This window comes from Sebastes fasciatus, chromosome 2, assembly GCF_043250625.1.
Source record: "Sebastes fasciatus isolate fSebFas1 chromosome 2, fSebFas1.pri, whole genome shotgun sequence".
In the NCBI taxonomy this organism is placed as follows: Eukaryota; Metazoa; Chordata; class Actinopteri; order Perciformes; family Sebastidae; genus Sebastes; species Sebastes fasciatus.
Window position 1 is genome coordinate 25638678 of NC_133796.1, and position 13223 is coordinate 25651900.

General features: G+C 37.4%; 2 protein-coding genes across 2 annotated transcripts in view; one reads left to right on the top strand and one right to left on the bottom strand.

Annotated features, from left to right (window-relative positions):
• Positions 1-13223, top strand: part of slc22a31 (solute carrier family 22 member 31) — a 284522-nt gene that overhangs the window by 109719 nt on the left and 161580 nt on the right. The gene's annotated exons all lie outside the window — the stretch shown is intronic.
• dhodh (dihydroorotate dehydrogenase) lies at positions 1761-12642 on the bottom strand. The gene is made up of 9 exons (XM_074615722.1): positions 12520-12642; positions 10568-10780; positions 9318-9517; positions 7127-7209; positions 6531-6718; positions 5803-5916; positions 3187-3340; positions 2927-3086; positions 1761-2298 (listed from the first exon to the last, which is right to left on the bottom strand). Exons 1-9 carry the CDS (start codon positions 12535-12537, stop codon positions 2214-2216), a joined length of 1215 nt encoding a protein of 404 aa, XP_074471823.1. The 5' UTR covers positions 12538-12642; the 3' UTR covers positions 1761-2213.

The following is a 13223-nucleotide window of genomic DNA, read 5'->3' on the forward strand; positions in this document are numbered from 1 at the left end:
GCCAGTCTGGACTTGGCCTCAGGGAGAGGGAGGAGGAGGAGGAGGAGGAGGAGGAGGATGGAGGTGCCCGGCAGCTCACAGCTGATCCTCACAGTACTGCTGCCTTCACTGGCCATGTCTAATGACTGCTGTTTATTCTGGGAGTAGCAGGCGGTGTTGCGATAGGCCATGAAGGCATCTCAATGTGTCAATGAGTGAGGAAAAACCCAATAATAACAGTAAAAGCAGCAGCCTCCAACACCATTGGTGAGGCCATGAAACCACAGCTAGTAACAACAGGAGGAGTGAAAGCTCCTCTGAGGGGAAGAGGACCTCGTGAGCTTTCTGTATTGCTGCTGGGAACATAGCAAAATCATTTTAGTTCTTCCAAGGCTGAAAATCATCAGCACTCGACAAGAAGTTTCTCTGTAATTGTTAAAATAAAAACCGACTGCAGCTCTTCCCACAGTGTGACCTTGCTTTGTTTTTATTCTAGTTGTACCTTAAAGCACGTTTTCCAGTCTGTGTGATTCATTCTCCTCAACACGTGCTGTTCTCCACATAGACACAGGAACAAAGCTTTGCTGAAATCTAAAGGACGGTTCACTGTATGTTCATATTCAAAACAAGTACATTATTTCAACCCTGCTCTCACAGAACGTATTGCAATCCCACAGCCTGAGAGTTTTTATAACTGCAGAGAAAACCTGCAGAATGGGAATCTCTCCAAAGCGACACGTTTCTTTCATCAGCCTCAAGGTCTTTTGGTGCAGGAAAAAGAGGACGGTTTGAATCAGCCCTGACTTACCTTGACCAAATGTAGTGATGCATTTGCTTGGGAAGTCTTCTTTTTTGATCAACAATGAACAAATCATTTAATATTTCATTAAATAATCTCACAGGATCATCTACACAAGGTAACTCAGGGATTACAAACAGGTTGTCAAAGGAAATTGATCACGATTCCTCCTCTGAGGAGCATTAAAGTGTAAATCGTATGCTCATTGGAGCAATAGATTTTAAGATCTGTCAATGTACAAGTGAAAATGTCGGTCTGAAGATGACAACAGATCGAGCAGTCAACACAGTCAGTATGGTTCATCCTCTGTTCATCGTCCATGAATAACCACAGGGAATATCATGACTCATTTCTTTTTTTCCAAAACGCTTTAAAAGCTGCAGACGGTCACTTTGAGCAAATGATAAAAAATAATATTTTAATATAGCAGTCTTAACATCCTGACAGTAGTGCATGAGACAGATAATCTGTGAAAGAAATCAATCAATCACCGGACAAAGCAAACTTTCCCATTTTACAGCTAAACAGTACACTACAAGATGTTTCTGAAAACATTTGAGGTCGACAAATAGGCATTACAGTAACAGAATATTGATTCATATTTGCCTGTCTCATACAATACTGTCAGGATATAGTGATCGTTTTATAAAAGTAACATTTTATCATTTTTGCTCAAAGTTTATGTCATAATTTAATATCATAAAAATAAAGGCTGCGGTTAAAGGTGTTGCCATTTTGTCACATTAGAACACAGATTACCCAGAATTCTTACCCAGAGTTGTTTGATTCCAGTTGTTGATCTCCCATACTGGAACAAATATATTTTTCTTTTCAGTTTCATGATGAAAATCTAGTGTATCTCAGTTGCGGGACTTTCCTCTTTTTGTACAGTATCATCTTGAATATGTAATTAATTTATAATTATTATTTATGAATCGTCTATTTTTAGATTGGACTTCTGAATTAGACAGTATAACAAACACATTTTGCTATTTTATCCGTATAATATGTCAGATTATTTTCTTTACACACAAGAAAAAAAAGGTTTGAGAGGTTAAATGTTTACACTTTGGTGTCAGAATGCACTTGAGAAACACTTAACTGCTGTTACACTGTAACAAAGGATGGACGTCTGAAATAAAGTTACAAACACACCTCAGCTTCTTAATACAACATCAACGACTTTTCATTACTGACTTCCCCATCATGTTCAAGTAAAGGTCTTCAGCATTTGCTCATCACGAATACTGAAAATATGGATTCAGCAGCTACCTTTTCGGACCATATCTCATCCTGGAGATCAAGGCGGACGGATGGACAATCGCAAATAGTCAACATTCATGATAGTTCAGGTAAAGTTGAGGATCGTGTTGGCTGATTGGAGGAGACGGCCGCTACAGGTGCTGCGTGTCAGTGTTAACATTTACCATCTCTTTCAGCTCTGCTTATGAGGAGTCGACCCATCTGCTCCCCTGTGATCTGCTCCAACTGCCTCTGATACACTGCTGAAACCTTGTTCTCTGTAAAAAAATAAAAAGTAAGGAAATAGTAAGGAATGAGAATATATTTGTGTTGAGAATTAAAGGATGTTTCCACAGTTAAAAGACAAAGCAATTGATTTACAAGAGCAGTTTTGAGTACAACTGTCATTACCCATGGAGTTGCACAAGCGTTGCTGTCTAATACTACTGTATGAAGAGGCTGATGCAAAAACTCAGGAGTAAAATACTTAAACAACCTTGAAGGATAAATACAGTTTATTATATTATATCATATTTACAAGCCATTTCCATCAGTTATGATAACTCAAAGTAATTGACAGTTTGTACACAAGTCACCAGTTTAGCCAGACTATCTGAATCATTTAGAGGCAAAACCAAAACTGAGCGATCTCAAATGTCCATAATATTCAGAAAACTGTGTGTACGTACAACTACAGCATTTACCGTAATTCATAGTTGAACCAGGAAATCAGTTTATAAATTGTAATGACTATTTGTAACGGACAGTTTGGGTAATAATATTACTAGAGCAATTATCCTTTAATTACTAAAAAATGACAATACAAATATCCTTAAACTTCCACTAAAAGATTTACCCTGACTTTATAAAAGGAAAACCTTTTCATTCCCACTCAGTGATACTCACTTAAGAAGCTGTTCCAACTCTCTCTTTATCTTCGTCACTATGGGCGGACCTTGGTAGGTCAAAGCTGTGTAAAGCTGGACCAGTGATGCACCGGCACAAATCTTATCCATAGCATCCTGCCCAGTGGCCACACCACCGATCCCAACGATTAGTACTTTACCTAAAAATAAAACACATTATCACAAGTGTATTTAATATAAGCTTTCTTCATACTAAGGTGATCAGAAATGGACAGAAAACATTGGTGTGTAAATAAGTACCTTTAGTGAGGTTGTACATCTCGCTCACAGCGCTGGTAGAGAGGTCTTTGAGGGGCTGGCCACTCAGCCCACCAACCTCAGATTTGTTTGAATCCTGAAGTGTTTCTGGTCTGGACACCGTGGTGTTAGACACCATTAAACCATCCACTCCCAGCTGCAAACACAAGGGAGAACAAACACAGAGGAGGACAGGAAGTGAGCGACATATATGTGTGCCTGCATCTACAGGAGCAGAACTGATGTATGTAGGCGCCTGTGAATGAAGACCTCTAATGTGAAATGAACACTGACAACAAGAGAGAGGCAGAGTGCTGTTTAAATTTTGCTTTTTCTCTTCTTAATGTCTCTTCCATTAAGGTTTGTCTCCTGCTCGCTCCAATGAGCACAAAAACACCACTCTGTATTTAAAAAAAAAAAAAACTAATTAAGTAGTGATGAGGTTATGAGAGCAGAGACGAAGGAGGAGCTAAATGTTTTTAGATGCAAACTCAAAACAGTGTTCTGCTGAGGCTGAAAGGTTTCCAGTTACAATGGAGAGTAGGGCTGCACGATTCTTGATCAAATGAGAATCATGATTTGTTTTTGGTAAGAATTGAGATCACGATTCTCAGGGAAAGTGTTTATTTTCTTCTGTAACCAAAACTAATTATTGTTAGGGCTGTCAAAGCTGGCGCGATAATAACACGTTAATGCAAATTTGTTTTAATGCCAAAAATTTCTTCAACGCATTAACGCAATCGATCTTGCAGAGGTTTTTACCGGGCTCAGTTTTAAAGCTAAAGTAAAGATACTAGTATCATATGAAACTAGAAAATCTAAGCAATTGGTACCAGCCATGTCATACCAGAAGGCTAAATAACGCTCCAAAGTTAAAGCTAAAGCTACATTTTGGCGAGGAAAAACTGTCTTGGGCATTTTCAAAGGTGTCCTTTGACCTCTGACCTCAAGATATGTGAATGAAAATGGGTTCTATGGGTACCTACGTGTCTCCCCTTTACAGACATGCCCACTTTATGATAATCACATGCAGTTTGGGGCAAGTCATAGGTAAGTCAGCACACTGACACACTGACAGCTGTTGTTGCCTGTTGGGCTGCAGTTTGCCATGTTATGATGTTTGAGCATATCTTTTATGCTAAATGCAGTACCTGTGAGGGTTTCTGGACAATATTTGTCATTGTTTTGTGTTGTTAATTGATTTCCAATAATAAATATATACATACATTTGCATAAAGCAGCATATTTGCCCACTCTCATGTTGATGAGAGTATTAAATACTTGACAAACCTCCCTTTAAGGTACATTAATCTGCGATTAATCACAATTAACTATGGACAATCATGCAATTAATCACGATTAAATCTTTTAATCGATTGACAGCCCTAGTTAGCCCTTGTCTTTTAATTAAACTTATTTTAGAGTATTAAATACTTGACAAATCTCCCTTTAAGATACATTTTGAACAGACAAAAAAGGTGTGATTAATCGTGATTAACTATGAACAATCATGCGATTAATCACGATTAAATATTTGAAAATATATCGATTGACAGCCCTAATTATTGCTATTTGCACTATTGGATTTCTTGTCTGTAACAGTGTCCTACAAAGTAACAAAGCAATATGTAACAACATTTATTAAAATACCAACACGGTCAACAATATACCTCCAAATAAAAAACAAACAATTGATATACCTCACTTAAGCGAGTATATGATTATTTTATTACCATAAGATTGTTGTGCAAAATGAAATGCCAACTTATAAACCTCCTGAAGCAAGAAGGAACCTAAAGATGTAACCAAAGTTATATCAGTTAACAGTTGCTATAATTTTAATTATAAAAAGCTTTGCTTGAGGATCTTTTAAATCATTTATAAAAAAAACGTTCATTTTAAAAAGCCTTTAATCAATGTTAGTTAGATTGTTTTTAATGTAATTTTCTAATTTATTCAGTGTGTTTTATTCAATTTCATTCTCTGCACTCAAGTGCTGAAATGTTTAAATCTTTTTCCGCCTTGTAAAGCACTTTTTTTAACTTTGTTTTTACAGATGCTGTACAAATAAAGTTAATTATATTTTTTTTTACTACTAAAAGGGAGATTTTAGTGACACTTAAGTTGAGCTGTTTAGTATTTATCTGGTCAGCAAACCAGCTGTCATTCAGAAAACGAAGGAGGCTGCACCCTTTCATTGGGTGTGTGTGGTTTGCATAAGAGCATGTGATGGAGTGACTCAAGTTATCAAGAAGGACCTGAACTTGATTCAGATTTTTCACTGAGAAGTTTGTATGTTTTTGAAGAGATAAAAGAACACACAACTCTTTAAAAAGCACTACAGATTCAAGATGTAACTTTATAAAAGTAGAATGTGTAAAGTTTTCTGAAAACTGAGAATTAAAATGTATCCCTCCAAAGAAAAACTAGACTCCACGGACACAAGGGATACTATCTGAATTAAAGCTGCACATGCTCATACATGTAAAACACAGCAGAAAGGAAACATGGAAATATTACAAAATATCAAGGAATAAAAATAAATTACAAACAAACTAAAAACTAAAAATCAAAGACATATTTAGGAAATTAAATGACTGTAACAAATAACTTACAAACCTCAGTGACAACATCAGCAATGTCTTGTCTGTCCTGGGCAGTGAGGTCAGGAGCGATCTTCACAAGGACCGGGAGTCTCCGTTCTCCCTGCAGGGCATCACGCTCCTTCAACACCTGAGCAGATTGTATGAGAATGTGAGTTTATCAGGAGAGGAGAGCTACAACTATTGGAAACCAGACAGAAATATGGTGTACTGTGCTGTTAGATCCAAAGCCTCGGGGAACAGGAGGGATTAAAAAATTCAGCCTTTGAATTGATGGAGGCAATATATTATTATTAATATTCAGGTTCTCAGCTTTCAGATGATGTATACCACGTCTATGTGACATCTACTGTTGGCCTGTTATATGCACATAAAGTCCCCCTGCACCCCCCTAAAAAATACCAAAAAATGGGTCTATGGGAAAAAGCGCTGGAGTGGAAAAGGCTAAACCAGTCAGACTTGACATTGTTTTCAATAAGTGGCAGAGGCTAGTTCTGCTAATTTGGCAAGCTTGTTCCTTCATACTATTGTGAATCTTGTTATATAATGTAATATAAGTTTTGTGATTAATTATTGTTTATTTCTTAGGCCAAGACTGGCTCTTTTCTCTGTAAAGCCATTTGAGATGATTAAGATCTACTGTATGTGACGGTGACTTAGGCCAGATGATGTTTCATGTTGTTTACATTTGTGTCACTGTTCGGTCCCAACCCAGTGATTTAGTGAACATTCGGACAGTCCTACCGTATGGAGGAGCTGGCGGAGCTCGGCCTTCCCCTGTAGGTCCCGGAGACCTGGCGTATTAGGGCTGCTGACGTTGACCACCAGGTAGTCAGCCAGCGGGCCCAGCACTCTCACCCCCTCCACGTAATCTGCCCCCGCGTCCTGGGACAGCTTGTTCTTCCCCAGGTTGATGCCCAGGGGAAGGCCAGCTATAAACACGGACACAAGCACATATGCAAATACACACAAACACACAAGTTCAGACAAGTACAAACACAGGCTGCATCATCAGACACATGACTCAACTGGGGCAGAGGCTGCTGATGTGTTAAATGAGCTTTAAGCAAGCATGGATCAGACACAATGAAAGGTGAGACAGGGACAGAACAAGATTATTAAAATAGAACAGAATAGTGTATTTAACCACATACCTAATTTAGTATTTGGATCCCTGTTACAAACTGACTAGTAAATAATAAATGCACACCAGAAAAAAAACAGATTTATATCAGACTTATTGTAGCAATAAAACTGAAAACAGCTTCAATTTTTAAAAAGGAAAAATAAAAACAGGTTGAAATTTTTCCCACTGAGATCAGAAGTCGCTGCCTGCTAACCTTTACTGTATTGTTGCTGTGTGTCTCCCCTGGCCTTCAGCCTCTGTTGTGCTTCTGCCAAACCACAGCTGTTGAATCCATATCTGGTGAGACGATTCAAAATATATACATCAACTTACAAATAAAAACAATCTTAGCTAGCTACTCAAACAACAAACTGAAAAAGGAAGATTTTATCACTTTGTAACTCCAGCTTTTACACTTTCTTTGCAGTGATAACCAACTGTGCTACAGAAATAATGTCGATAAACTGATTAAATCTCCCCTTAGGGCTAAAATCACATTCAAATTTTGCTTGTTAAGGAATTTGGTTATGAGCGGAAGTGGAAACTGTATGAATGAAAAGTGTCAGAAATCACATACTATGCACTAAATACCCAATATGTGTACTATTGTTCAACATACTTTTGTGTGAATAAACAGTAGTATGTATGCATCTTTTCGGACGCACTGAGCAGTATTTACGTTGTCATTTCTTGAGAGCCTCCTTACCGGTTGGGGATGCGTAACCATGGTAACCTGTACCGACCATCATGTGACCAGATGATGATTTGTGAGAATCAAAGTCTGAACTAATTTAAAATGTATATTACGCCTAGCAAAGTGAATCATATACTTGCATTTAAATTGAAGTGTTATTAATATACAGAGCTGTCCGTCAACATCTGTTATGAATGTTGTCGTCACTACCGCATTGTTAAACACGCATTGCATTGTGGGATATTTATGCCGCCATAGTGTCCAGCATTTGCATACTGTATTATTTCACCAGAAATAGTATGCAATTCACGTACTATTGATTTCATACTAAGGTTTCAAACATACTAAACAATCTCACATACTGTTTTAGCGTACTATATACTGTAGCATGTTAGTGTGGAATTTCAGACGCAACCATTGCGTCTATTTGTGGATGTAATGTAGAAGGAATCCTCTCCCATAGAGACACCTTGCAAACAGACATCCCAGATATTGGATTACTCCTCATGGGGCATCATATTTTTCTTTGCCTGCCTAATCTTCAGCCATAACACTTTCTGAGGTACTTGCTTCCTAACAACCATGGATGAAGTCTCATGACAAAAGCACGTCATTATAATGAGACATTTCTTGTTATAAAATACAAACTTAATTGTTTCGACAGCACAAACATAATTATAAAGAGAAACCTCCAGGCTGGTTTCCTATTATTTGTTGGTATATCTGCATGATACTGTATGAATGATGTACTGCAATTTGTCTGAGAGATGTTGTCTTTAACATTATACATGTTTGCTTTAGTGCTAGATGCAGGATATACTAATTAAGCAAATAAGGCATTATCTCAAGATTATATTGTGAAAATACTGTACTGCTGTATACATTATAGATAACTAGGTCATCCTTAGAATGAACCTAATCAAGTGTACTCAATACTACAACCATAACATAAAAATATGAAGAGAATATGGAATAATTTAAATCAGATTGTTTGAGATCCATTGGCAAACCATTAAATTCGCAGGAGTATAGCCTGTTGAAATAAATCAGAAATATAAATTACCATAAATTACCAATTTCACTGTGTATAATGACAGAGAGAGAAACAAAATCAGGATAGAGATGGTAAATAAGAAAATCCTTCATTTAGCTCATTCAAGTCTGTGTTGCAAATTAAATCTGCAAAGAAAAAGAGGGTAAAACCATGAACTCTTATTCACAGCTTTATAAATGAGAATCATTTGGTAACAAACCTGTGGGCAGCATAATCTCTTTGAACATACTGTGAAAAGGAACATTATACAGTGACATTACCTTCCCCTGCTCTTGTTTTCTGTCTTAAGGATTTTAACATAAACGAAGACTAATGTGACTCATTTACTGTTATATAAATTTAATGAACTCTTTGTGAGATGTTACATAAAATCGGGGCGTTAATCTGCAGAACACGGCCGATAAAAAGATAAAAAGAAAAAAAGTAATGAATTTCTACTATAAAGCTTAAACTTCTACTTTAAACTTAAAATCAGCATCTATGTGATCCACCAAGCAACAGTTAAATACAAATTGTATGTGTAGAATACCTAATAAACTTACAACTGAGTGTATCAATATCTAAAAAATACTGTGACATTAATTTCAACCATGTGTACATTCAGTTGAGCAGCTATCTATCCCTTTGATTAAAGCGTTAAGCGTATCAGAAACGTACCTGTTAATAATTGCATGATCTGTGGTGAGTCGAAACACACGTGGTTTGGGGTTCCCCTCCTGAGGTTTGGGAGTGATTGTGCCCACTTCAACAAAGCCGAAACCTACTTTGTACAACCCGTCTACGGCCTCTCCGTGCTTGTCGAAGCCCGCCGCAATCCCAATGGGGTTTTTAAACTTTAATCCCAGAACGTTCACTTCCTGTAGATGCATAAAAACAAACAGAATACAGTCTGACAGTGTCTAGGATCACTGGAAAAATAATGTAAGCAGAAACTGAGGTTATATGCTTAATAGTCTGGCATAGTCAGACCTTTCTTTAGCGCTGCATCAGCAGCATTATCATTCTGTTATAGGGGAAATAAAACACTCAGGCTTGTCTGTATTTCTTTAAACTAGGGCTGTCAAAGTTAATGCGATAAAACGTTAATGCAAATTTGTTTTAACGAAACTTTTTTCTTTAACTAACGCAACTTACAATTTTTTGTTAACCTCTTATAAATCCTATTCGAACTTTCGGAGGTTGTAGCGAGTTTTAAGCGACCATGTCATACTAACTTGTCACGAAGGAGGATAAATAACACTCCAAACTTAAGGTACATTTTGGCGAGGAAAAACTGTCAGTCATTTTCAAAGGGGTCCCTTGACCTCTGACCTCAAGATATGTGAATATAAATAGGTTCTATGGGTACCCACGAGTCTCCCCTTTACAGACATGCCCACTTTATGATAATCACATGCAGTTTGGGGCAAGTCATAGTCAAGTCAGCACACTGACAGCTGTTGTTGCCTGTTGGGCTTGAGTTTGCCATGTTATGATGTTTGAGCATATTTTTTATGCTAAATGCAGTACCTGTGAGGGTTTCTGGACAATATTTGCCATTGTTTTGTGTTGTCAATTGATTTCCAATAATAAATATATACAAACATTTGCATAAAGCAGCATATTTGCCCACTCACATGTTGATAAGAGTATTAAATACTTGACAAATCTCCCTTTAAGGTACATTTTGAACAGATAAAAATATGTGATTAATTTGCGATTAATCGCGATTAAATATTTTAATCGATTGAGAGCCCTAGTTTAAACCAATCACAATCGTCTTGTGTGGTACGAAGCACATGATGCAGCGAAGTTGCCCTTGTGAAATAGACAATCCGCAAACAGTGGAAGGGGAGGATAATGCCGCGTGAAATCCGCAGCGGTTTATACTCACAGTCTAAAACCGGTGAGTCAGACTATATGCTTACCAATGATGCAGGGTCCTGGTAGCGGTTCAGAGGAACCAGACCCAGACCAATCATCTTCACTGCTAACACATGCGCCGTCTCTGCCCCCACAATCCTCTGCAGCAGGGGCATCAGCTGATTGGCGTAGAAACGCTCATCTCCAACTGCAGTGAGGTAGGAGGCAAACAGAAGGCTACCTGAGCCGATGATCTTCGCTGCCTCTTTGAACTGCTTCTGTTGACAAGAGCATGAAAATGAATACATAAAACTGTGTCTTCAAAAGGACTCACATTAATTAACGTGAATACCAGCTTCTGAGGAGGATACTATCTGTCTCTGTAGCTGCTAGGTAAATTCTCCACTTGTTTATGTTATCTGTGCTGTTTGGTGCTGACTGCTGGGTGTACAGTGGGATTATGAAAAGCTTCTGCTGTGGCCGGAAATGAGATTGATGAAATCAGAGTTACGGGTCGGAAAACCAAAACAATCATCTAATAGACGCTAACGTTCTACGTGGACGTACAGGTTTGAGTGGTAGTTCTTTTTGGTTTTATTCTTTTGAAGAGGTCTAATGCTTCAGAATAATAGCAGACACCAGTGTGGATGGAACAAGGATGGACAGGGATTTAAGATTATAAATTAAGGCATTTATATGACATTAGTGAATTACATCTTCCAGAGGATTCCCAACTTTTTAACAAAGATAGAATTCACAGCTACAGTGTTTTGGACTCAACACCAAGACAGATGTGTGTGTTTTCCCACTGATTGTTTGGCTTAACATGACAATTTCCATGATGCGTTATTATAATTATAGTCAGTGTGCATTTATTGTACATAAATAAATTGGAATTAAACAAATTGGATATGACTATAAAGCTGAGACTCTTGTGGATCCAATGAGCCCAACTGTATTAATGTGTGATGATGTTAGTCCCCATAGGAGACATTTCATTATAGTGAGACCATTTTTTTAAAAACTTCACCTCACTGTATAAAATGACCTGTGGTGACCTCTAGGATAATCACAGCCTCATGAAACTTTACAGCCACAAACTAGAGATGTAGAGCATTCAGAAGATGGATGGCTTTCCTACATCTATTGACAATAAGGGGGTTTCAGAGCAGAAGTGCTCGCCATCCAAACGCCGAAAAATGCAATTCTTGCAGAAAGTTTCAGATCAAAAGTTTTTGATCCCAAATCACAGCATGGCTTTTTCTACTGTGTTCCTCAAGGTCTTGGTGTCTTAATGTGGTATTTTGGAGGGATTATTGATGATTTTTATTAATTCTCGAGTGGAAAAAAAAAAGTTACATTTAGCACCAAATCTGTGTAACAAATGGTATCAACACAAAAATTCCTGCAACAACTTTATGAGTCATAATAGAGCATGTGGATGACCATCATATACTTAGATCATAATGTTCTAAGCCCTCACACACATTTACAATTTATTTTAATTAATGAATTAATTCATGTTTATGTCTGATTTATGACTAGAACAACTTGACACACAGTGCTGAGCAGCATCTCAAATTAAGCTTTCAGATGATGTACACCACTTCTATGTGACATCTACTGTTGACCTGCTATCTCCCCCTAAAGACCCCCTGTACCCCCCTAAAAGGACAAAAACAGGTCTATTGTGGGTCTCTGAAAGTTAATAGCTAAAAACATTTCATATTCTTTAATACATAAATCAAAACATCTGTCTTTGTGCAGTTTTCTTACAATAACCGTGCAAGTTTTCAAAGGGGCAGTAAAGCTAATAGCAAAGACACCACCACTACATGTGTTTCTGTATGTAAAGACACAGCAGAGCTACTCAGCTGTTTCCTGGTTTGACATTACTATAGCTCAGTTAGCTCAGTTAGCAAACAGGAACTACTGTCACAGCAAGTCTCGTGGCGACGTTTTAAATATCTCATTCAGCCAAAAGAGAGGATATTAAATGAGGTGTCTGTGAGATTACCTTCAGGTGTCCCGCCATGGACGCAGCTCTATCATTGCATGAAAGGACATTGAATAGATTTCATAACATGTTACAGAAACACACGTGGTAACAGCTTCCTCTCTGTCCTCTCGCGAGATTTCCATCCTGGGCTGTGTGAGAAGCAAAAGTGGAGGAGATGCAGATGGCCATTCAGTTAGATCAGGGGTCAGCAACCTTTACTCTCAAAAGAGCTATTTTAGGTAAATAAAAAATAAAACAAAATCTGTCTGAAGCCACAAAACATTTGAGCATTGTGATGAAGGTAACACAGTTTATAGTCTAAGTATATAGTATATAAGTCTAATGCAGTGAGGGCCAAAGTGCAAATGTACCACGGAGTATTAGGGCCACATTGAGGGAAAAAACATCTGAGGTGTACAGAATAAAGTCATAATATTACGAGAATAAAGTCATGATTTCTTGAGAAAAAAAAGTTGTAAAATTATCAGAAAAAAAGTCATAACTTTACGAGAAAAAAACTCGTAATATAACGAGAATAAATTAATACCTTTACGAGAAAAAAGTTGTAATATTACGAGAATAAAGTCATAACTTTACGAGAAAAAAGAAAATAACACGTAAAATTACTACTTTATAATATTCTGACTTTATTCTCATAATATTCCGACCTTTTTTCTCGTAAAGCTATGACTTTATTTTCGTAATATTATACGATATTCTCA